The sequence below is a fragment of the Vulpes lagopus genome, chromosome 2 (assembly GCF_018345385.1).
Source record: "Vulpes lagopus strain Blue_001 chromosome 2, ASM1834538v1, whole genome shotgun sequence".
NCBI lineage: Eukaryota > Metazoa > Chordata > Mammalia > Carnivora > Canidae > Vulpes > Vulpes lagopus.
The window spans coordinates 125,299,193-125,325,449 of record NC_054825.1 but is presented as its reverse complement, the minus strand read 5'-3'; the positions used below and the strand labels follow the sequence as shown (position 1 = coordinate 125,325,449).

Sequence of the window (26,257 nt, the reverse complement as noted above, 5' to 3'; positions counted from 1 at the left end):
GCCACAAGTCCATTATAACGTGGATGAATGCAGAGCTGGTTTATGTGCCCCATGAAATGTATTAACTTAAACCCTTGAAAGACTGGAAGTTAGTTGCCTGGTCTATGGGTTTAGGTACATGGAGAAGAGTAAAACCCAGTCTGTATGCTAGCTATCCTAAAATGAGGTATGTGCACTCCACTCATCTGGAAAATAGGAGAACAACTAACTACCATGCTTTTCAATTATTCTGAGATTACCTCCAATCGTGGTGTGTCTTTTTAGAGTAGAAACAACCGAGATAGGACATTTCTAACAACTAAAAACTAACTCAACGAAACTCTAAAACATAGTAGTCTGTATTTGTAGTAAACTCTCATGGTTTAACCAAATCGATTCATTCCATTCTAGTTAAATTCAATTAACATTTATTGAGCATCAAGTGCTTTATAACTTTTATTTCTTACGAGATGTTTTACAACAAGCAGTACATTAATTAAATACCATATGAAATATTTTCTGAGATTTTTTTGGTTGCTGGCATTTATTTTTTGAACTAAACTATGAGCTAATTATATCTCCCCATCCTGCTATCTAAAAAAACATATGTGAAATCTAAAAAAAATGTTGGCACAGGCACGAGAATTCCTAATATAGCTTTAGCATTAGGCATATGGAAAAGCTCCAACATACCATTAACACGCTAATGCTTAGCAATAAACTAGGTTATCCTCACAGTATCCTGGAACACTGACTGATTTTTAGAACACTAAGCAGTGTCAGCCTGCCATTATCTCCAGTTACAATGCAAGAAAAAGGCAATTACAAGATGCACATGCAACTCTAGTCTCTACCTTTAATTACTTTTATGATTCTTTTCATCAGGTGAATATGAGAGAAATCGTGATTTCCATCCATCCCTTCAACAGAGATATCAAATTAATCCTTGGGTTTCTAAATCCAGGTGTTGTTCTAACATGTAACATGATTTTTTTTTTTAATTAAGCCTTTCTGCAACTAAAGGTTATGTGACATTCCTGTTGTAATTAAACTTCAGAACTCGAGTGAGCAGAGTGGCCATTTAATTAAAACTTAATCCTTAGCTCTAAATACACACTGAGTTACCTCAAGTTCCTCAGTGTTGGCAGACCACCAAAATATATTTTGTCATCTGCTTTCAAGTCAAGGCCAAAGTTGTTTCCAGAAGATGAAGTCGCTATGTTCTCCTCCTGGTTAGTATCTATATCTACGATTGATATGTTGGCTGTAAAGGAAAGAAAAGGCTTAGATGAGCAAGACCAGCCACATCCGTATCACTGCTGTTACTTCAATATAAACTTACTCTCATTCTCAAATTAACATTGACTTTCTCAAGCGTCTGTACTACACACGTCTATTTAATAACTGCAGAAGCAGCGACACTGATAAAAATAAATTATTATCTACAAAAAGGGCATAAAAATAACAGCCAGACAAAGGAAAGGAGAGGCTCTTCTCTGTTTAAACTGTTTTGTACAGAAAGGCGACAGGAACCCCTTATCTCATTGATTTTCTCCCCTTCATTTTGAAGAGCCAGGCTGGGCTCTTTCTGAATTATGTGCTTCTCACCATTATTATTTGTTTAGGCCCAGCCTTCAACCGCTTCCCATATTTTGGACCCTCGATGCACATTGAGGCATCAGTTTATTATCATGAGAGATTTGGCCTCTGAATCTTTGCCTGATAGTGGATCTGAATTAGCAAGGATCTGAAAATGGCTATTTGAACTGGTGGATTATACGGGTATTTCTAAAGGTTTATTCTTTGGAATGCTAGTTTCCTGGATATTCCTGGTTCAAATAAATATGACAAACATTGGGTTAAGCAAAATTAAACATATATTTTAATTTTATGACTGCCCAGATCTTTCAACATACTAATATTCAATGTAATGTTCCCACAGGGGGACATAGAGCAAAAAAAGTATTTCCCAAATTTATTTAACCACGGAGCATTATTATTTTCCCTTAACACATCATCTTTTAGAATAGTGTTCTTTGAGAAACAAAGAAAAATATCAAATTCAAAAAAATTCCACCATAATCGGTAGAAAGTTTCTTAAACATAATTAGCTTATTAAAAAATGACCAAAATAAAATACCAAAGCAATGAATACCTCAAATCCTCAAAGTAGAGCTTTGTAAAAATAAAAAAGAAACACCTGTTAAATAATCATCCTATTAAAAATACTTAGCAAGTCAAGATTTAAAAAATTAATTACTTTCATACAGACATTAATTTTACATGCACATATCTTATTGACCGGACCGGTGGCTAAAATTAAAAAAAAAAATTATAAAACCATTTTCAAGACTTTTTCATTCATATTCCTTTTTACCCAGATCAGCAAAGAAGTTTTCATAAGGAGCTGTTGACTGGAACATGGAAATAGCCTCTTTCTACCGATCCGGTACAGATTTTAATGGTGTCTGTGAAAATGAGATGTTGCTTTTCTCTTGCAGGCAAGCCAGCGACTGGAGGTAGTTTTCTCCCTTTTCCCTGAGCGAATATATGCATTTTTAGAAACCATTCTAAGAAAAACTTATTAAAGAGCAGAAATAAGTTGAATTGAAACTCACTGGCCCAAGCGTTAACTCCAGCGGTGAGACACAGGGTGGCATATTTTTACTGAGTTAAAGGAAGGGCTTTCCTCTCCCCTTCCTGAGTGATAGCAGTGAAGTGGGTTCTGCTAGGAAATGCTAACACTTGCTTTTATTTCCTGCCCTATTTCTTTCCCTTCCAGAATAGCTATTCACATAAAATTTCAGAGTTGATGAGTTCAGACATCATTTATGGGTAAGCAGGGAAATAAGGGTCTTATTAAATGCTAGACCAAGAGTAGGGGCTTGGGAAGTCTTTTATAATCAATGCTGAGTTCTTGTAAATGAATTGTTACTTGGTGATTCCTTTATTCTCTTGTTCGGTGAAAATCGAAATGACTGTTCTCCACCTTGTGTCTCTAGTGGTGCACTTGAGGGGAATGGCACATCTCTGGAGGTGGCTGTGGTTCTTCTAACTGAACTCACACAAAACAGCTAATCTGGTCATGGAAAGGAAGGCCTATTTGCATCCGTCTCCCGCTACTCCGTGGAGTCTCATCTTGCTCAAATCCACAGGGACCTCCCCATGTCCAAACCCGGTGGGGGCTTTTGGTCCTTATCTTAATCCATGTCTATGCAGTATTTGAGGTTGTGAACATTCCCTTCCTTCTAGGAAATATCCTCTTTTGGCTTTCATAATGCCAGCCTCTCTGTCTTGTACCTTAAAGCAACCTCATCCTCAATCTCCTTCTCCGTGACTTATCTCTTTGAGCACTTCTGAAGTGTTATGTTCCCTAATGTGTCTTCATTTGGCTACTTCTTGGATTTTAGCTATCCAGGCAACCTCCCAGTTTATATCTACTTACTATATGTTGACAACTCAGAAATATATATGCCTGGACCTGACTGTTGCCTGGAAACTCACATCCAACAGGTGAGACACCATCATCGGTATATCTTCTCAGATAAAATTCAAACAAAATATATTCCAGATTGAAATGGTTATCTTTCTATACCCAAATCCACATTATTTATTTGGTGGCACCATGATCCCCCCACCCAATCTCCTAAATTAGAGACTCATCTTGACTGTCCTTTCACCGTTCCACATCTCATCAGTCAACAGCCCTGATAATTTTATCTCCTAAACAACACTAATATCTACCCTATCTTCTTAAAACATTTTTTACCAAACCATAATTGACATAGTTTAAGTCGCCTATGTTGAAAGGATACAATTTAATGATTTTTTACATATGTGTACATCCATGAAACCATCACCGCATTCAAAAAAACCAAACATATCCAGCACCCTAAAAGTTTTCTTATGCCTCTTCGATATCCCTCGTCCTTGTGCCTCCCTACACAACCTCATTCTCCATTGCCTCCGTCTGCTCTATCAGTTCATTTGTATTTTCTATATACTTGACATAAACGTATTCCTTTACATCTGCCTTCTTTCACTAAGAATATTTGATACTCATCCGTTTTGTGTGCATATTAATAGTCATTATTTTGTATTGCTACATAGTATTCCATTGTGAGCATACACAACAATCTGCATATCTGTCAACCTGTTAATAGATGTTCTAGTTTTTTTTTTTTTTTTGAGCGTCACCCTTTAAAGGTGCTGTGGACACTCTGGTACAAGGTCTTTGTATGGATATATGCTTCAGGTGTCTGGGGTGAATGCGTGGGAGTGGAAGGGCTGGTTCGCATCATAGGCACATGTTTAACCTGTTAAGAAACTGCGAGCCTGCTTTCCAGTGCGGCTGTACATTTTCCATCCTTATCGGCAGATGTGTAAGAATTCCACTTGCTCCACGTCCTTGCCAGCCCTGGGTATGCTCAGTCTTTTTAATTGCTGGTGTTTTGATAACTGTGTGGTGCTATCACGCTGTGGATTTCTTCTGCATTTCCCTAGCATCAAAGCCCACGGTAACTCTTATTTCAAGCCATCATTCATCTCCCGCCTGGACTATTCTTGAACCTAACTGGTCACTCTGCCTTCAGTTTGATCTTCTGAAAACTTATCTTCCTCATTTCTCCTTTCTCCAAATATTTTTTTTCAGCCTCCTTTGTGGGCTTTGCCTCTACTATGCCCCCTTCAATACTGCTGTTTGCTCCAGGGCTTTGCATCATCTCACTCGAGAGATGACTGCTTGGTTTTTCTCATCTCTGTTCAGCTACAACTATTAATGGCATAATAATGATTCCAAGCTGTCCATCTCCCCTATGGCTCCGCGGAAGCTCAGGTACACACAACGGATTGCCTGCCAATTACACAACTTCCCTAGGCTGCTAAAGAGAGTAAAAGTGCCTTTTATACAATATGTCCAAAATAAAGCTCAGCATCTCTAGAAAACCTATTCTCTTTTTATATCCAATAGCTTGGTAAAAGGGCACTAAAACGTTGTTGTTATTTAAGGAAATAAAAAGAAATTATTCTTGATACCCCTCCCTTTTAAAACACTTATCCTTCACATTGAATATATCACAAAGCTCCTTGATTGTAAAATGCTTAATATCTTTCAATTCTACTCCTTCCTCTCCATTCTCATGATTTCCTTCTCCTCGCTCTTCACTTGGTTTACTACAGACTTCAGCAGCCCCTGAAATGGTCATAAATCTACCCTCCAAAGTTATCTAAGGGAACTTTACTAAAGCATAAATCTGATGGTGTCACAGCCTTGGCTAAAACTCTTAGTAGTTCCCTATAGCTTTCAGGATAAAGTTGAAACTCATTAGCTTTGTTCACAAGGCCTTTCATGAACTGGCTCTGTTACTTCTCTAGCCTCATCGGATAATTTTTTGCCAACATTCATCTATGTTAGCAATGGATTTACTTGCAGTTACTGGGGGCTAAGGGCAGGCTACCCCCAGGTGGGCCACTCTGACAAGATGAGTTTGAATTAAAAAATAATCACAACCATTTGCAACAACGTGGATGGAGCTAGAGAGGATTGTGCTAAGTGAAATGAGTCAGAGAAAGATGAATAGCGTATGATTTCACTTATACCTGGAATTCAAGAAACAAAATGAACATGGGGTGGGGGGCAGGGGCAGGGAAAGAGGCAAACCAAGAAACAGATTCTTAACTATAGAGAATAATCTGATGGTTCCTGGAGGGGAGGTGTGTGTAGGGGTATGGATGGGTTAAAAAGGTGATGGGGATAAAGGTGGGCACTTGCTGTAACGAACCCCAGGTCTTGTAGGTAAGTGATGAATCACTGAGTCCTAGCCCTGAAACTAATACGCACTACCTGTTAACTAGTTAGGTTTAAATAAAAACTTGGGGGGAAAAACGGGCAATAAAAAGGCCAGTAGATTCAGGAAGAGCCCTTTAACCTCCCCCCACAAATGCCTAAGAATTTAGATAGAAGACCTGCTCAAGGAAGAGCGCGATCACGATATGGTGAACCAGGGGTGGCACATGGGAGGAACCTGGCAAGGCCTGTGTGATCAAAGTCCCCTTTGTCCATTGTTTCTGAATGACTCGACACAAACTTATTTACCATTTACCTTTTTTGTTGTTTTTATCTTCCTATAAATTGCATTCTTCCCTTTGAAGTCCCAGACTACTCCCCTCTTCTGAGTTCAAAACGACCTGGATACCTCATTTTGCCTGACTGATTTTGGAATTCCCATGTGTGTGTGTGTGTGTGTGTGTGTGTGTGTGTGTGTGTCTATTCCCTGCATGTACAAAATTTGATTTTGTCCTGTTTTTCTAGTCCTATGTCAACTTGATTCTTAATCAGGCTAGAGGCTAGAAGGATGCAGAAAGGGATGGGAAATTTCTTGCTCCTGGACATTAACTAAAGCATTTCCCAAAATGTGTTCAGCAGACTCTTAGCCTTATAGGAATGGAAAGATTTTGGTGATTGTAGAAGTTTGGGAAATGTTGGGTCAAAAAGGGTTAAATGTTTTTCTTAGGTACTACACAAATGCACGTGCACCTCCCTTACAAGGTGATGTGTAACACAGCACTGTGACTCACGTAGCACTAACCAGTGTTGGTTCAAACTGAAGGGTTTCTCCAGGCCTCCATGTTCAAGGAGGAGCAAGTGGAAAATGGCGTACAATGATGTGTGATGTATGATGCTCTCTGAGGCCTCCCTGCTTTCACACAACTTTCACCTCCTTGTCTATCTAGTGAAGTCCTCACCTTCTGCTGATGCCTCAGGCCCTTCCCCGGGAGCTGACCTCTCTGAGTGACTTCAGCATCTCTCTCCTGAGGTTCCCAACCTACCGTACCTATCTTGATGCAGCCACTAGCTTTATATCCTCTCACCGTTGATTGATTTACTTGTCTATCTCCCCCACTAGACTGCACGTTCCTTGAAGGCAAGGACCTGCCCCAGGCCTCACTCAGATGTGGCGCAGCACTTAGTGGGTGCTTGCTAGCTGTGTTCAAGGCAGGAAGTGAAGGGTGGTGCAAAGTTAAACCGAAATTCTCATCAATTGTCACACCGGCATGGTCAAAAGTAATTAGGTTTAATTTTATAAACGGAAGTATCAAATTTCATTTGCAGATACTGGTAATCCTATCGTGCACAGAACTAGGGGAACTTCACTGAAATGACAGTAGCAGCACTAAGACCCAACAGACTTGGATTTCTGCCGTGGTCATGAGATCTTATGTATATTCCCCGTAGACCACAGGTAAGCTTGAGCCCACGTTTGAGCCCACGTTTCCCTTTCGCTAACACCAGAACAAACACCTGCTTATCTCGGCAAATGAAATAGTGTTTGTGAGTATATTTTTCGAGAGCTCCTGGACTATAAAAATGTTACATGATTATTTTTCAATTCCTTACCTGCACACATACATGTTTGGCATTTTTAAAAAGCAAAGACCTGGCTGCTGCGCTCTTCTGCCCCCACAAATTCCACGGTGGGTCACACTAACGGCCACATCTTGGTAAAACAAGAAGGAAAGAAAAGCAAAGCACCCAACCTTTTCAGACCTGGTACAGGATTTAATTTTTACAAGTTGGAAGACAGTGTTATGCTTTCAAATTAAGCTCTCAGTTTCCAAAGAAAATGACAGAGAACCATTTGGCTCTTCAATCAGTCATGTGTAAACCAAGTCACCTATAATCTAAGCCAAAGAAATGACTATCTGCATTTTTCACAGAATTTGTGAGTACCTAAAATTACAGACGGTCCTCCACATGATTAGGGACACAGGAGTGCTGGATAGCATGATCAAGGCTCACAGTCCATTATTATGATAGAAACTCACCTTGTTTCTGAATTCTTGACAGGGTGAAGGATTTCCATTTCCCGTCATTATGGTTTTGATTGCTGACCACGGAAGCCATTCCTGAGCCCAGATCATAGCTGACTTTTACATGCCCATCAGTCAGCTCTACACTCATGAAATCTTTCTATCAATAGAGTAAAAATACACCAGTGATTCAGTACACAGAGAAATAGTGTATTTCTCTGTGTATTTACTTTTTTTGTGAGTGGGGGTTTATAACAGGGCCTATGGCTAAGTCACTGCGTGTGTTGATGTGTAAGTGATATCCACTTGGGAAATCGAACTGGTGTTACCACTTTGCGAATGTTTGTGGGTGTGATGTTATGGTACAAGTAGTCACAACCAAATTACTAGGACATCTCCTTGGACAGGAGAATAAAGGAGATTCCTTTGAAAGGATATTAATTCAACTAAAAGGTAGTTCCCTGGAAGAATTTACTGAGACATATTAACCTGGAAATAATGAGGACATTTAGAGCCACTTTTCAACTTAGATCTTTAGAAGAAGACTAGGGACTAGTTTTGCTGCCACATGATTCCATCCTGGAGGAATCTTTACTGGATGCTTCTCTTAAGGGATTATATGGGGAGTGTACTGATAATAAATAATAATAAAATTGCATCTGTAATTGAATTTATCAATGAAAATATGTAAGTACTATCTGCATCATTTACTTCTGGCTATCACACTGCCATCCCAGAATCTTTTGAATAATAATTGATAATCTAACAATAACTGATAATTGTATTGGAATCCTATGGAAAAGAGGCAAACAAACTTTTAATCATGGAAGATCAGCGGGCAAGTCTTTACCAGGTCTCGTGTAGCAAGGTACATCAGGAGAGCACTTGAAGAAAATGTCCTGAACTTGAACATGACCGTTGAGATGTTGGGGTACCAGCGAATGGGGCGGCTGACCAGGGCGTACCCTTCTCCGTCAAACTGAATAGTCCCTTCACTATCTTCTACCTGAGGACTGAAGAGAGACATTTCACAGGAATCAATGTCTGTTTTGTCCATCAGCATTCAGTACAGCAAATTATCTTCTGAGACTAGATGGTGAGCCATTATAGGACAGGAACCATCCCAAATAGATCTTTCATCCTTCCATTTTTCTCTATCTTTAGTGCCAAGTAGCAATCACTCCTTAATTGGACTTTATTTGGAGTTCAATAACTGTCACTGATATTTTAAATGCTTTATGTTCTACTAAAATACTTGGTAGATTAAGTATGTCTTAGTGGTGTGAACAGGTGGGTTTTTTTTGGGGGGGGGTTGGATGGACTGAGATGAGAATGTGTTATTACATGTCTCACATAGATAGCATAATAAGAGGGGCGTGGGTGCAATGAGTGAAGGTGGTTAAAAGATACAAATTTAGAGTTATAAGGAAAAAAAGCCATAAGGAGAAAAAAGGGCCCTACTATGTGAATGCTTGCTGTCCAATAGATTTTTCTGGGACAAATTAAATTAAGATGTCAAAGGATGGCTCTATCTATTTCGGTGGTTATCTGTGTTCTTCAAGTAGATTGCAAGCTCTGTGAGACCAACCAGAGATTACGGGCCAGGCTCTATGCCAGGCCCAAACACAGCACCTAGCACAGTACATGGCTCATAGTAGAATACAGTATATGTAGAGTGAAGGAGATTTTAGTATAGAAAATTGTTCCACAGAAACCATATGGTCAATCAATGTTGGTTGAATAATTAAGAAATATCAAAGATAAATCTTGTTTACAAGATTATAACATTTAAAAGCATTTCTTTTTCAAGTGAGGTTATCTATCATCTATCAATCAATTTATCTAATGATGTTGTTACAGAGTAAGTCTCAAGTTGTGGAGGCTTTTTAAAACTCTAAATATCTGCATATTAGCATATATTTAAATTGCTGAAATTGGAGTGTTGCATTAACTTGAGGGTAGAAAGGAGATATGGAGAAATACTACAGTAATGTCATTGTAGAATAATAAGAGCCTAGAATATTATTTGCATGAAATCTTGGCTAAGTGAGGAAAGTAACAGCCTACAAACATTAACAAGCTCTTGAAGGAAGAACTGTTCCATGTTTTAGACAAGTTGGCCTTTTTTTCTGACCCTGGACCAGAGAGAGATAAAACTGAAGACAAAAAGAAGAGAAGAGTCTTATTCTGTGTCTAACATAGTCAGATCTTTGTAATTATAAGTTATATCTAATTTGGAATAAGATCAGATGATGTCATAATTTTTTTTTCTAATGTAAACTTAAAAGATGCTTTTCAATGTTCCTGCAAAGTGCTAACTGAATGTCTGAGGAACTAAGTCAGACTATTAGCTGTATAACTGATAGTGAATAAATTGGCTATGACTTGGCCTTTCTTCATCATTACGACAAATCCATTAATTTCTGGATCACCGCCTTAGAGATAAGAGAATGTTGTGTAGAGTCTACCAAGAAGAAGTCCTTTCAAGTTCTCAAATACTAGGATTTGCATTATATGCTGTCACAGTATTATGGACAAACCCGGAAAGGCTTGTGGGAATTGCTGCTAACAGTTTCCTGGATGCTCTGACCCAATACATCTTGTTACTTGTGACCCCATGACCCAATGTTACTTATAATTTAAACAAACACAAAAATCTCACTACACAAAATAAGTATTGGAATAAAAAAAGATATCACTTTTTTTTTTTTAAATGAGAACTCTGGGGTATTTATACCTGATGTTTTTTATGTTCTTAATCTATCAATTCTTTCAACATGAATAAAAGAAATAGCAGAGTAGACGTCAGGTATCCTGGAGTCTGATGTGAAATCTCACTGAAGCCCTGGTGCAAGTCAACTAACCCTTCGGGTGTCACCTTGAGATGAAAGGGTTTAGCTCAGTGAATGATTTCTAAGGCCTGTTCCTACTCCAGCCCTTTAGAAGGTTCTCCCATTCAAGCAAAAGGCAAATCTGCAGGGAAGGGTTTTGTGCTGAGAACAGTGAAACACACAGATGTAGATCAGCCTACTTCCCTTAACTCATCGGCCGAACCCTGGTAAGTCCGACTTTAAACTGGTGACTTTGAGATTGGGGAAAAATGAATCCTTCCAGGGATACTCTATAATATTTCAACATCTAACAGTATACCAGAGTGTTCTCATTCATGTCTGAGTACCTTTACCAGGAATAGAAACTATTTTTTTAAAATAATTAACATTTGCTAAGCTTCTTAACTTGCTTTTTGTTTCTCTTTTGAATCTTGATGTCTGGTCAAGTTCTTCGGGATTCATTATGTGATCTGGAATAGCCACACTCGTCCACAAGTAACTTGTTCATTACAGAACTAGCTGGATATTGGGGTTTACTTAGTACATTAACACTTCATCATTGTGTCTGTGTTGAGCTGAATACATTAAACTTCAGCAGTGTTTCTATTTTAATTTTAATGTGATTTTTAGAAATTTAAGAAAAATAAGATACATTTCTTTTCTGATAGCCTCGGCAGGAACTCTTTCTAAAGAATAACAACAATTATATCCTTTCTGCTGACTTCTGAATAAATGCACATTTCTAAAATGGACATTCTAGGATCTACCGCACATCCTTGGTCTATGTCTCACCACCTCATCTTTTACATCTCCCGCATATAATCATTTCTGCTCCAGCACTGGAATGATTGGCCTTTACGTTAAAATGTGATATGTGTTCTCTTGAAAAGAACACAACCTCACAATCACCATGAGTTCTGTAAAAATTATTCCTCCGCATACCTACCAAGGCTTATGGGAAAGTAGGGTGGGTGCGGGTCACTCAAAACTTATGCAACTTTATAAACAGAGCACTCACAAAAACAATAACAATCTTGGTTGAAATATTAGCATAATTCAAAAAGGTATGCTATAGAATTTAAATAAGATTTTTTTCCCCCAGTAAATATAGAACTTTTACCTTAAAAGGGATAGGTGAAGGGAACTTGGTAGCAAGGAGCTTAAGGAAAGGGTGGCAGTGCTGAGTGACAGATGTGGTAAAAATGCACAGTGACTGTGGGAGAGCTGAGCAGTGAGCACTCGGATGCTTGGCCCAACGCAGGGCAAGCTCGCGGGCGGAGAGGCACCGCGTGCAGGCTGCGTTGTGAATCCAGGAGCCTCGAGCTTCGTTCACTCAGCGATGCTGGTGGACTTTACACTCAGCTGCCTCTACTTAGTGGCGCAAGACCTTTATGCATTGAGAAGAACCGTGTAGGGATCTATGTGACTTCCGCACCTTAACCACGTCGTTCTCCCCTTTGCCTCAGCGAATTCACACGTGTGAAGCAGGGCAGACTTTTTTGTCCCTTCCTAAAGACGCTTTGGCTTTCCAGCCTTCCTACCTTTGCTCTCACAGGTCCCTGAGACTAGAAAGCGCTTCACCTTCCACCTGCCAGCTCCTCCTCTGGAGTCTCACCCCATAGCAAGGCTGCCCTCAAGTGTCCCCTCCACCATGAAGCAGCTCTCACCCTATGTGAATAATCAGAGCACACTCCAAGTGTGTCTTTAAAGGGATTTATTATTCTCCCTCGCATTTTGACTATTTCAGGGTTTGTCTTTTTCTCCTTTCCTGCCTGTAAGTTGCTTGATGGCCAGCACTGGACTGCATACATCTCAGTATCAGGAAGTTCTGAGTGTGACTCTCTAACACCAGAAAAGCATCCTACAAATGTGTGTGTATGTGTTTGTATCTACACACCCACGCGCACTATTGTAACCATATTAATTCGTATAATACTTTATATACTAATGTGCAAGATCTTTGCAGGATTTATAATTAGCCTGTTGTAGTCTTAACACATTATAGGCACTGCTGCATGGATATTTAAATCTTGAGGTGTTTTGTTGATGACAGGCTTTTGAAAATCCTTTTTATAAATTTATCAAATAGATATTGAGCGAAAAGTTGGTGTTAATCCATGAGTAGAAGAATTTTAATGTGAACCTCCTTGTTCTTGTTGTATTGAGAACATTTTACAGAAAATATTCCATATTAGATTTTGTTGAAGATTATTCACCAAACCATGCTAAACTATGAATGGGTTGGTCTTCTATTTTATTTTATTTTTTTAATTTAATTTTTTTGGGGGTTGGTCTTTTAAACGGTCCTCAATGCTGCACTGACCGGTCCATGATGACAGAAATGAATAAAGAGCTGGAGGTGACAACCGGAAGTCAAGTGCACTCTGCTACACTGATGGGGAATTTGGGTCCTGGCAATGTGCATGTGGCTCCTTAACCTGGAAATAAAAAATATGAACCACTTAGCACCTAATGATTTGGAGTTGTTATGTGTGTATATTAAGCTTCCATGTATTTAATTTAAATTTTTATAGTTTTAATAGGCTCAGTTAATTAGTTGAACTCAAGTTTCATATGCTGAGAAATCCTGCACTTCTAGCTAATTGTTTTATGTCCTCTATTCAGGTTTCTAGAAGCATATTGATTCTTTATCTATGCTCTGTCTGCTTGTTAGCTATTTCTAGAGTCCCACACTCTAAGCTCTATACAGTAATTGATGATGTGTATTACGGCACTTTCTCCTGGTCTATCACAGTCCCTTCTTACCCTTCTCCATGTAAGCAGAATCTTCAAGTCCAGTGTGTTTCCACTTGAAACACATGCGGTACCCTATGTGTCATTTGGAAAATCCTGTCAGAGATAAAACCTGCACTAGGGTTCTATATTTTGTTACAAACAGGTGGATTGAGTCTGGGGTCTGTGACACATGAAACTTAATCAACTCAGGGAGAACTCTCTTTAAGAAAACAAGAAATTACGTTGACAGCAGAGTCACAGACATGAAAAACCTCCTGGTTCTGGACATGAAGGAGAGTGAGAGTGGGGAGAGAGAGCAATCTCACCTGGTTGAGGAGAAATACCTTTCCCTGCAGATTTTACCAAAATGTGTAAAGTGCCGCCAGGGCACCTCCTGGAGAGGTGCCTGTACAGATGGGTGAAAGGGTCTGACCTTTTATCAGCTTCATGGTAAATCACCTCCAGACGTAACCCCGTCCAACCAGCTCCATCTCATCCACATGATAATTGAATATTGCGCAAAAAAAAAAAAAAAAAAAAAAAAAGAAAGGTTTTTGTAACGCACAGGCCAGACCTTCGGGGAGTCCTCATCTCAGCTCACCTGACAGTACATCCTTTGCAGTCACCTTCTTTTTCTCGGAAATTCCACAACCCTATAGGTTTGCTGTCAAAGTATGTTTCTCCCATACACCCTGTGAATGTAATCACACGTACAGCATCGGCCTTCTGCAGAGAGAGGCATGGTATTTGTTAGAATTTGGAATTTCACAAGAAGTCTCAGCATACCCATGAGAGTTATTACCAGTAAAGTCTGGAGTAGTTATTATCCACTCTGATATTCTTGGTTTGCACATATACATCTTTTCACCATATCACATCCTTGCAGGGATCCTGGTTATTTTGTGCTACACTAGTTTATCACCTTGAATAAAGAAGCCCTTCCTAATATCTGACTTTAGGTGAGTTGCTTATCCACTTTGAGATTCTATCTTCTTATCTCTAGGTTGGGATTATTAGGATGAAATTGGGCAATTTATTTATGGTACCACATTCAGTGCCTGGCACAGAGGGGGTACTGGGTTCATGTTAGTGCTCGTACACCACTAAGGAGACATCTCTCCAAAGCTCTTGAGAAGGGGCACATACTGTCCACAGAGAGGGGGACCCCTCACACATAGATTGCTTAATGATAGTGCTGTCTCCACTTTTTCATTTCCTTCTAGACCCAAGCAGGTTTCCAACATAGGAGACTGAAGGGAAGCAGCGAATTTGTACAAGAAGGGACCGTAGCATGATTGTCTGCTGGTGAACGCTGCGCAGAGCCTATTGGGGCTCGATAAATATTTGTTGAATGGCAAACCCATGTTGTTTTCACGGGGAAAGGTCTTAAGCTTGATAGAGAACAGCGTCATGGAGGAGGGGAATGAGCTGAGAGACTTGCTGTAATTTAAACAACCATTTCTTTTGGTTTTTGGCAGTGCCACATGACAGACAGCTTCTATATCCTGGTGCCCAGAACTTTGGAAATGTTATGCCAAAGGCTCACCCAATTATCTGAGTGATCTAGGGCTAAAAGTGACTTGATAGGTTTGGATTCTAGAACAAATGTAAGAAGAGGATCCCTGAGTGGCTAAACGTTTGTAGTTAGAGATTTCGGTCAGACTCCGGCGAACCTCTTTGTGTTGCCGTGGCGGGGCGGCCCGCGGCCACGTGGAGGGACCGCTTCTCGCAGCTACTCACGTCCACACCAGAAAGGCCCCTGGAATTCTCCATTACTACTCGGAGTCTCTTTTAATTTTCCGGCAGTTGATTACCCTACTTGTGAATTCTAACAGCCTTTTGCTTTTCCTTCTTGCGTCCTACAAGCTAGACTTGGGGTATTTTTCCTACCTCTTTGCATTTTCATGAGCATGTTGATTTAGTTACTTGTTTTCAGCTTTTAGTTCATATTCTGATAGAGCAGGAGCCTTAGAAACTCTTGGCCAAACTGATTAAGATTTTCTGTAGATTACAGTCATTTGCTTTCTTTCACCCTGAGTCAGGCAGAAGAAAGTTTCTTTATGCTTGGTGACATATGAGTAATAATGAGAATTATTTAAGATGCGATTTAACATGTGACTACCACGTCTTAGGCATTTGTTGTAAATTTTATGCGCCTAATCGCTCACTGTTCATGGTAGCGGTGAAATGGGCTGATGAAGAATGGGGGCTTTTGTGCCTGTTAACCTGGTTCCAATTCCAGCTCTGCCACTACCTGCTGTGAGACCCTGGCCAAGTAATTTAACCCTTCTCTGTCTCAGATTCCTTAACTATAAAGTGAGGAGGATATTATCTCCTTTTGGGGTTGTAAGCTGATACATGTAAATTACTTAGATTATTACTTAGCATATCAGAGGGGGCTATACTATGTTATAAAAGTTTATTATTGTATCCTTCACCATGCAAACAAGGTAGATTTTTAAAAAAGTTTTAAAATATTTTATTTATTTATTTGAGAGAAAGAGGGATAGAGAGTCCACCAGAAGGGGAAGGGGCAGAGGGACAAACAGACTCCCTGCTGACACAGAGCCTGCTGCTATGGGGCTCCATCTCAGGACCCTGAGATGGGGATCTGAGCTGATATCAAGAGTCGATGCTCAAGATGCTCAACCAACTGAGCCACCCAGGTGCCCCAAGCAAGGCTGACATTTTATCTCCCTTTTTCAGTTGAGAAAACTGAAGCCCAAGTGGCTAAGTGACTTGCCTAAGGTCATGTTTTAGTAAGTGAAGAGAACAGGGAATCTAACTTGGATTTGGTTTCAAAATTCAAGGTTTTTATACTATTCTGTGCTACCCCTATATTTATCTTCCTAGGGAGGAGAGAAGGTTGGCAATATGACTATATATTACTAGGTACCATGTACATTTATGTGCGGTTCTAAGAAATGAGGATGGTTTTAGTGTGTAGTTTTAGAATCAATTCCAATACTTTAGAGTCACATCTCATACACAAAGCAAATCAAACAACCTCACTCATAAATTTGGGGTCACCCTGGCTTTTCACTTTTTCTGACTAATCTCATCCCAGGATGATTCTGACAAGCCCAGGATTATCCATCGTATTTGGCTGCACTCTCGTATCTCACCTACAGGTCGTTTTCCAACACCTAATTTCATTTAATCAACATGAGCTTCTTTAAAATGCAGGCACTTTGCAATTTGAAATGCACAAGGACCTGTCATGAAGCAATTATGAATATTAAGTGCATTGCTCTAGAAGAATGAGGAGAAGAGCAACTTGAAAACTTTAAAAATCAGACCATGATTTGAAAGCTTATGGCTCCTGTGATATTTCCCCAGGTATTCATAAATCTTTTAATTAGATGTGAGTTTGAACTTTATAGCACTTCATATCAATAAATCATAAACTGATTCAGAAAATGGGGTATATTTAAAAAACACTTTGCTCTCGAGGCAACTAAAACAAGACTATAAAAAAAATCGGTGCCACAGATAAGGGCAAAACAACTGTTTAAGTAAACACACACGGGCTTAAAAACATGGTGTTTCAGATTGGATATTCAAAGGAGGAAAAATTCCTACTCAAAATAAATTTATGTTTTCATGAACAAATTAAGTAAAACATCATCGAGTTTTTGCAGAGCTTTATCATGCCTTCCTCCAGAGCAATCATGTCAGGAGTTATACATGGAGATGGAACGAACAGCATGGGAAAGAACACGCTACCTTTAGTTTCCCAGTCAGGCCACCGACGAACAGCATTGCGTTTGCATCCACATCAAGAATAGTATACCCTGGAGGAGATGCCGCATGGTAGGTACTGGGCATTATGCTTGCTTTGGGTCCATCCAGAGCTCTCACGGAAATAGTCCCATTCCTCCCAGTCCTTGAGGGAGGGGTACGTATTGAGGTGAAGCGAAAGAAAATACAGAACATAAAATATGTAGTGCCTTGACAGGAACTTCCATTTTAAAAGGTATGACATGGATGGACTTGTTTTGGAATATTTAAGGGATAACTGGGTGCTGAGCTTCGAAAGACCCAGATTCATTAAGCTGTAAATCAAGACCAAGCGTCTGATCTTTGCTGGACGTTGGCTGTCAGTTTCGACCAGGACTGGTGAGCAACGTACCCTGATGGCCATGTGAGGGCTGATGCAAAAGGACACGGCCGCAATCAGCGGACGGAACTGCCACTATGTAAGTGGAAAGCCTGATTCCCGTTGCCTTATGAAACCATTTATTGTTGACCAGCCCCTACTATTTAAACAAGTGGATACTACATTTAGCATTTTGTCTAACTTAATTCAGCAAATGAACCCAAATGAACCACCCTCCCGCACTATAAGCTGCATCGTTTCTCCTAAAATCCCTTATTATATCTTGGATCCAAATTTGCTCATGTAGTCTTCCTGGAATCATGCACTTTTATTGTTTGGCGTGCCATCGTAACGTACACAGCATGATGTCTCATCTTCAGAGCTGTGTATGCAAAGCGTATGGAAGACCTTTGCTTTTAAATCCAATGAATGGAATTTTGGAAGCTATTATTATTTCATTTCATTTTCTTAAGTGATTGATGTATATGAACTATTAAATATGAAAAACTGGTCTCTCTTCTGAGACAAGTGGTCATAACAAAACTTGTGTGTCTCCGTCTATCCCCACTGCCTCCTTCAGGTAGGTAAGCTTTCTCTCTCCGATGACGCAGTATTAACTGAGGCCCATGGAGATGACCGAATGGATTTATCACATAAGGTACTTCCCCATCTTACTGGAAGCATCTCTTCTGATAGAAGAACTGAGTTTTGTGAATATAAATGTTCTTAAGGTCATGAAAGTACTTAGTCCCTCCCCCACTCGCATATATGCAAGCAGTGGGCCGCTGCTCTTTCTCTCTGTATACACACCCACACTCACACCCACACTCACACACTCACCTTCCTTTGCTGAAGATCTTAAAAAAGAATTAAAAGTATTGCTTCTCATTAAGTTTTCTTTTAAGCTTTTATTATGGAAAAATGTAAGCATCTACAAACACAGAGTGAAACTCTATGTACCCATCATCTGTATCCAACGATTGTTGTACCCATCTCTAGACCAGGCCCTTACCTATAGCTCTCAACTGTTACCTGCTTGGGGTTTCATGGGCATTAAGAATTAGGAATAGGAGAAGAGGAAATGAGGGGAAAGGACTGAGGACAGGAATGGGTTTTCTATGTTATCTATAGATGGCTAGAATTTAATTGAATGAAGGCTTCAGGGAGAATGAATCAATGTCCTGTTACTCACTATTTTAAGTAGTGTGGAGGTGACACGTTATACATTTGTACCAGCATTTAGCTACTGCACCTGCCTGTGGGCCGAGTTGGCAGGTAGACCAGAAGAAGAGCTAAGCATGCTGAAGACAGGCACCAGTGGCAGCCCTCGCCCCCTGGCTTGTACGGAATTAGGGCCAATCTCAGTCTCCCTTCTTCGGGGGAGATTGTGTGACTAAAAGTGTGATAGCATGCTGATGAGAAAACCAGATGAACTGTCCAAAATGTATTGATGCTGGTCAATACGTGGAAGGCGTGTTGGTTCCAAACAGGTGCTACAGAGACACTCATGCACACACATTTGCACATGTACATATAATATATAAACTATATCTGTGCATATATAGTTATCTCCTTGACATGGAAAGAGGAGTGTTCTTATACACTGGGAAACTACTTCCAAATTCTGTCATTTAATTGTTTTAATCTTCATTGAGTTAGTTACCTTGATGCCTCAATACGGTACCAGTAAGAATCATCAATGGTCAAATCTGGATACTCTACACGTCCAACTCCAGATCCAACATCCCAGAGGAAGCTTACTTTGCCTTTACGCATTTCTATAGCCAGAAAGTCAATCTGGGTCAGAGAGACACAAATACAGTAGATATCAGACATCAGCTCTCCTGAGGAGGCCAACAGAGTTCTTTTCAAAAGGCGAAATAATTAGAAGTCCCACAATAAAAATTCCCAAATGATGTGATCTATTGTTATGTATGATTAAATCACTATTTATTATTGTATCTTTAAGGCAACACAAGTGTCCATACTGCTGAGGCATATGTGTTAATTTAGCCAATTCTACTTTTGAAACAAAAGTCCATTCTCATTCTGGTTTTGTGGAAGAGACAAAAGAAAATATTTTGGATGCAGAATTCACTATTGTTTTCACCAAAGACACTTGACATTTTTAAGGGGCCAGCTGTGATTTTTTTTTTTTAACCCAAGGTGACCTAAAACTTCTCACCTGAATGACAAGTCTTGACTTAAGCAATGACTAATGTATTGAAAACCGTTCATTTTGGAAGAGTCAAATGTTCAAATAAGAGGAATGAAAACTTTTGGGGTTAAGTTTTTGAAGATACAACTTCTGTATTTTTGGTTAGTGTCATAAATTCAACACGAGTCAAAAGAGTTTCCGTTGGTAGGAAAGAAGTACACAATTTGTCATTTTCATTTAACATGAGAGTTCATTGTAATTTCTTAGTTGAGACTTTTTAAAAAAAGCTTTATTCCTCTTAATCCTCCTTAAGTAGCCAGATGTGAAAACCTAATTCTAAATAAATGTTGATCTACTCACAAATTAAAGCAGATGTGCCTAAACACTGTAAAGAATTTTCTTCATTTCACTTTCCTTCTACTTTAATTTGACACTCCAGAACTCTGTGATGCAAGATTCGGAGGTTTTCAAGTCTGAAAGGCTACATCACACAATTTTGGGACCATGTTATTAGATTCTGTACATTTTCCTTGCTATGAGGATTAACCTCTGCATATTCACATATCCAGGAGACCGAAGAAGCTGAACATCAAACTTACAAATTTGGCACTTCCAAGATAAAAAAGGAGGTTGTCAGCAACAGCTGTCTTTACGTTGACAATGATATTATTGTAGCTTCCTTTCTTTATTTCCGGCTTGTATGTTCGAATGCAGTCACCTCCAGAAGACACAGATACTTTGATCTTCAAGGAAAACAAGGTACAAAGAACCAAGACTAAATCTCTCGGAAAGTTTGAAGTACCTTCCAAACAACCACAAAACCGTCATCATCTCTTCTTTGAAGTTAGTTTTCTATCATCAAATAGAATCATTAAATGCCCATATGCAGACGCCATTATACTCATTAACGAGGGCACGGGAGAGCAGTTCCCCACCAGGATTTCGACAACGAGCTGTTCACAGCCTTGCATCCTGTTAGTTTGCTATTTTTCGAAGCATGCAACTAACAAATTCTTACCTTCATACCTTTCTGCTTGATGAATGTGGGGACGTTTCCAAAAGGTGATTTCATATGAAGCTGACGATAATGATCTTCATCAAGGTAGTTTAATGAAATTTCGCAATTCAAATTTCAATGATTTTGGTGTCACTTAAAGTAGGACACCATTTTTCTTTCGGTTTTCAAGAGGAAATTACCTACCCTCTCATGTTCTTACAGTTGGATGAGGCCAAATAGATTTTGTTCTAGATGTTCTAACAATACGAAGAATCTTAATCATGCCACTCAGGACATACATTTGAGAATAAATTATACCTTTTTTATTAGGTTGCCAGGAAATGAAATGGAAATAATTTTCAATGGCTGTCCCTACTAATGTATTTAACAGCTCCTTTTTCTTTTGACTAGTACTTTAAAAATTACCATGAATTGCTAAAAAAGGAATCCCTATGTGAATAGGACTGAAACTCTTCGTATCGATGCTTACTTAGATTTAGGGAGCCTTTCTCCAACCACAAATAACACAACTTGATTAGGTGATTTAATTTCCTTTGGTTCAGCTGTACTATCAAAGGGGCTTTCTCAGGATGGCAGTTGTGCGGGCTCAGGATGAAGCTCTGCTTTCCTGGTGAGAGTGCTCAGAGGAGGAAGCAGAGGCTGGGAAAGACTCAAGACCTTTCTGTGCCACTGATTTAAAAATTCAGATTCTGGAAGCCTCTAGGTTCTCGCTAGCAGTGAATTTTCTCAGTCTTCCTAGCACTTTGTGCTACTCAAATAGTTTTTTTTAATTAATTTTTTTTTCAAATAGTTTTTGCACTTGGAAGAAAACCAAGTAGCTTTATGGCTGCCCCCGTGGCCATGAAAGGGTAGTGCTCACTCCAAACATGACAGTGTGGGGCACCAAGCCTGTCTCCAAATCACAGTGACACAGGAAACATCGCAAAAAGGCTCATTTGGAAAGGGGTACAGGCAGCCCCAGGACTCCTCCCCAACAGTGACACAGACTACACTGAAGAGGAACTGGATGAAAAACTATTTTTTTTCCATTTTAAATTCAATTAATTACCATATCGTGCATTAATAGTTTCAGAGGCAGTGTCCGGTGACTCATCAGTCGTTTGTAACACCCAGTGCTCATCACATGCCCTCCTTCATGCCCGTCACCCAGTGACCCCATCCCCCCACCCACGTCCCTCCCAATGACCCTCAGGTGGTTCCCCAGAGTTAAGAGTCTCTTATGGTTTGTGTCCCTCTCTGATTTCATCTTGTTTTATTTTTTCTCTCCTTTCCCCTATGATCCTCTGTTTTGAGAAACTGGTTCAGTTTTACAAAGAAAGCTAAGTAGGGGCTTTTGGTTCTGATGAGTATGTAAATCCGTGTGTGTTTGAGAGCTTCTGGGGATACAGCAGACCTGTTGCATTTCCTATGGACTCTGCAGACATCGTGTGTTTGTATAGAATTGTTTCATCCCCTCAACTGCTAGCCAAATTGCATATTCTGCAGAAGAATTATGTGCTGGAAAGAAACAGGGGCTCAGCATAAGGGAGCCTTGGGTGGTGGCCCAGGGCTAGAAAAACCTGAGTCTACTGCTTAGAGTGTTTTCCTTGTCCTCGCCTTCCTCCTGAGGTTGGGGCCCAGGCTGCAACTCTGAAAGAAAGGCTCCCGAAATCGAAGTATGAGTGTTTGCTGTGTTCTGGGGGAGACACTCTTCCTGGTAAGTGTGGTTCTCCATCAAGAAGATAGTTCTTTGCTCCACATATGATGGGATTTCCTTCTACATAAGGTGCTGCGAGTAGGCAAATCAAGAGGAGGTGCGGAAACACAGAACTAGGAGACGTGCAACTTTTACCTGGGATGTTAATACTACAGAGCAGATGTACAGTGAAGATTGGCACAGGGTGTTACATGATGGAGTAGCAGCTATACAAAGGTCATCCAAGGGCTTAGAGATAAAAGGGATAAAGCAAAGCAACGGAAAGATAATACGGTGGAGGGCAGGTTGGGGAAAGACAGCCTTCAGATGTTTTTAATGTTCAGGAAAAGGTGAGTTTTCAGGAATTTGCAGCACGTGACCTGAAACCGTCATCAGAGTAGACCCAGGCACTGAGCAGGTTCAGTATCCGAGGCAGGGTGTAAGTGTCACTGACATCATAGGAGGATCAAAAAGAAGGTAAGGTCTGACTGTCATTCATGAGTGGAGCTGGGCAGCAGATTGAGCTACAGGAATTCATACCCAAATTCCTCATGGGGCTGGGTTAGTAATCAAAAGGAACTCTGTGTGTGTGTGTGTGTGTGTGTGTGTGTGTGTGTTTGTGGTTTGTTTTGTCTTTTTTTCACACATGCATTATAGGCTTGGCCATCAAGCCATATTATGGCTAATTTAACCACAATTAACTTATTTTTGTTTAAAGAACACACTCCTTGGTGGCTGTTTAGAGAAGAAATGACTGGATGTGGGTGAAAGGTGGGTGCAATGTTTGGTCACAGGATTGGTTTCTGTCCTTGCCTGGTAGAAATGATGAGACCCACATGATGGTGTGCTGAGAAGGGGATTACCAAAGTGTAGATGACAGAGTGCCAGTCCTGAAGCCTCACTGAATTAAAAAAAACCCTATCTGAGAATTGCAAGTCTTCGTGAGTAGCCATTTTAAAATGAAGGGTATTTAATGTTTCTAGGAGTTACAATTAATCTACTTTATGGCATCCTTTACATATCTAAAAAATATGGTTCTCTGAACAAAATGACATTGTTATGCCCCAAATGCCAGCAATTGATCTTATAAAGTAGCCTATTGCTCAACTCTTACACATTTATATGAAAAACCCTCTGGATTTTCTGTTTTCTGGCTTATGGTTTTGAATATACCCTCAGTACTTGAAAAATAGCCCAAACTGATGGTCACCAGTCCATAGCTACTAATCTCTCTCTTTTTAAAAAATACCTTGCATTTTGATTTCCAGTTATAGAGACTTTTTTTCATCAAACTTAAAGCAGGGAAATAAAAATACAGTATTTATAAATTTCTCCAGAAGAAGTTGCTAGAACACATCCCTGTCATAAGAAGGGAGTAATTTCTGAAACACAAACATCTCTTAGACTGTTTGGCTCTATCAGTTTTTGTTATTTCTAATTTGAGCCCTTCACAAGACTTCTAAAGAAAAATCACTAAGCATTAGGTATGTCTAAGGCATTTCTCACACAACATTACCAATGAATCATTATGGACTCAATTAAACATTATTGAGGATCACATTATTATATCTATTGAATTCCTACTGCATTTCTTTCACCCAGTAACTAGGTCATTTGTTTAAAAAGAGTATCAGCTGCTCAATTTCAGAGTCAACAAACTTGAAGAAAGCTACTTTAAAATAAATGTCTTTAATTTCTTGGTCATATTGAATATGTGTCAGGGCTACATCCAGACACTCATGGCAAGTTACAAATGTATTTATAAATTAGGCAATGTCATCTTAAATTAGTACAAAACTCACTTGAAAAAAAAAAAACTTGGCTAGTTCACATAATTCTAACATCTAATAAAAAATAAGACACTTTGTTGTAACTTCCATTTCCAAAAATGATTGAAAATTTCCCTGAAGGGCATAGACAATGGTCACTTTTTGTAGCATTTCTTTATACCTTTTTTTCATTTTATATTTTGAGACAGGTTTTATATACTTAACACACCAGAATTTTTTTCTTTTTCTGGGGGCAGGACAAGGGGTAGGTAGGAGTCAACAATCACAACTGATGAATATATGGCATATTTTTAGACTTCTTCACAAGAAATCATAAAAATGGCCGGATTTCCTCACATGATGACCAAGAAAATATGGCTAAGTGTGTGACTCACAGGAGAATATTTACCATTATTGTCTTTTTAAATCAACATTGCAAAATACAGGAGAGGTACCTCAAACTCTCCCTTTCTCTTGCTACTGCCACCTGACTCTTCTTAAAGTTGACTCCTTCCTAGTTTCCTCTCATTCACACCCCAAATGACTTCCAAATTCATATTCAAAAAGCACAGCTCTGATAATATTACATTCCATGTTCAAGAGCTTTCAGTTTCTCACCAATAAGATTCATCTCAGGTACAATCCTGGATAAACAAAATTGTGTACTTTACCATCCAAGGCCTAACAAGAGCTGGCCTGCATGATGTTTCCAGTCTCATGTTCCCTCGACCAATAATTCTGGCAAACTAAACCACTTTTTCCTGAAAAGAGCCTGAAACCTCCTTTCATTCCTCCTTTCTCCATTCTCAGAACGCTCTCTCCGCCCTCTGCCTAAGCCCCACTCAAGGCCTGGCTCCAATTCTTGTCTTTGGGAAATCTTCCCTCCCCAACTAGAGGGGATATTTGCTTTTGGAACTCCAGAGCACCTCCCCTTGCTCATGCAATGTGGCACCCCATTTGGCATTACCTTAGAGTCATATATGGACATGTCATCTTTCTTCTGCGGTGTTACCAACTATGTAAGTAGAAGTCACCTTGAACGTAGGGGATGCTTTTTCAACATGGGCTATATCTTGGCTAAAACCCCAAACTTTGAACTACCACCTGACTTCTTTCTGCTTCGTGCTTCACATGTATAATAATACTATTGTCATCATTCTGCCTCCATGGTTTTCATTTCGTGGCTCAATGTATGTGTTCTCAACCCTATCTGCTTCTTTCACTTCGAGCTTCTGTACGTCATCTTGCCTAATTTTTTGTCATCTTCCTAATTGCTCTTTAGTGAGGCAGGAGCTCCTTTTTAAAGAGCACCTTAAACTTCATTGTCTTAACCTTGTAGAGAGATCCCATCTGTGTATAAGGAGGACAAATGATATACTACTACTTGGGCATCATATTCTTGGCCACTACTAAAAGTAGTATAAGTTGATGGATTAAGAAAGGATATTTCTGGTCATTCTAGCTTCAAATGTGTTCAGAAAATGGAACTTTTGAGGTGGAAGACTAGGATATCCAAAAAGATTTGCATTTAAACCTGACAACATGAACTATTTTATCCTTCTATTTCTAAAGTCATTGTGGGATGAATTTACTAGTCCAGATAAGGCTTCACATTGGCACTTAGAAATTCTACCCTGGTTCCCCAAGTGGCTATCTTCTAGAAAGTTCTGTGTTACTCCTAAGAGTTTTCTAATTGGATCAATAAAGACCCAAATTTTGATACAAGTGAGGTATTCTCCATTCTTATTCCAACAAGAAACAACCCTGCAGAAATTGTAATCAAAATAATTTTTGTTGTTGTAGGACTCAGACAAAAAAATATAGAAAACGATAGTTCTTCATTACTATTATTCTATATAACCTTGTTCACTCATTCCTGATACAACCCCACTGGTTGAGCTTTTTTGTTTTCACCAGAAGCATCCATGCCTTTCAAACATACAATAGTAAGATTTCCATTCTTGCTATTTGTGCTACTCTATCCAAATAATGATAAAATACATCAAAATTCCCATTTCTAAAACAGTAAGTGGTGATTATTCTTCCTATGGGGTGTCTTTTGAAATTTATGGGAAAAAAATCTAACCGTTTATCCTCCCCTCACCCTAAAATAGCTTCAGGTTAAAGGAAAATAACCAGAGATTAGTCAACAGGATTCAGTGGGAGAAGGCTTTCCCTCTGAG

The 26,257-nt window shown here is 39.5% G+C and overlaps 1 protein-coding gene across 3 annotated transcripts in view; it reads right to left on the bottom strand.

The window, feature by feature from the left end:
* LAMA2 (laminin subunit alpha 2) overlaps positions 1–26,257 on the bottom strand; it is a 580,308-nt gene that overhangs the window by 48,832 nt on the left and 505,219 nt on the right. For all 3 annotated transcript variants that reach the window (XM_041737419.1, XM_041737425.1, XM_041737408.1), the window contains 7 exons: positions 20,212–20,355; positions 19,118–19,251; positions 17,082–17,241; positions 13,957–14,081; positions 8,639–8,801; positions 7,804–7,948; positions 1,105–1,243 (listed from right to left, as the gene is read on the bottom strand). In XM_041737419.1, coding sequence (XP_041593353.1) covers positions 1,105–1,243; positions 7,804–7,948; positions 8,639–8,801; positions 13,957–14,081; positions 17,082–17,241; positions 19,118–19,251; positions 20,212–20,355 — 1,010 coding nt within the window. The remainder of the gene's footprint in view (positions 1–1,104; positions 1,244–7,803; positions 7,949–8,638; positions 8,802–13,956; positions 14,082–17,081; positions 17,242–19,117; positions 19,252–20,211; positions 20,356–26,257) is intronic.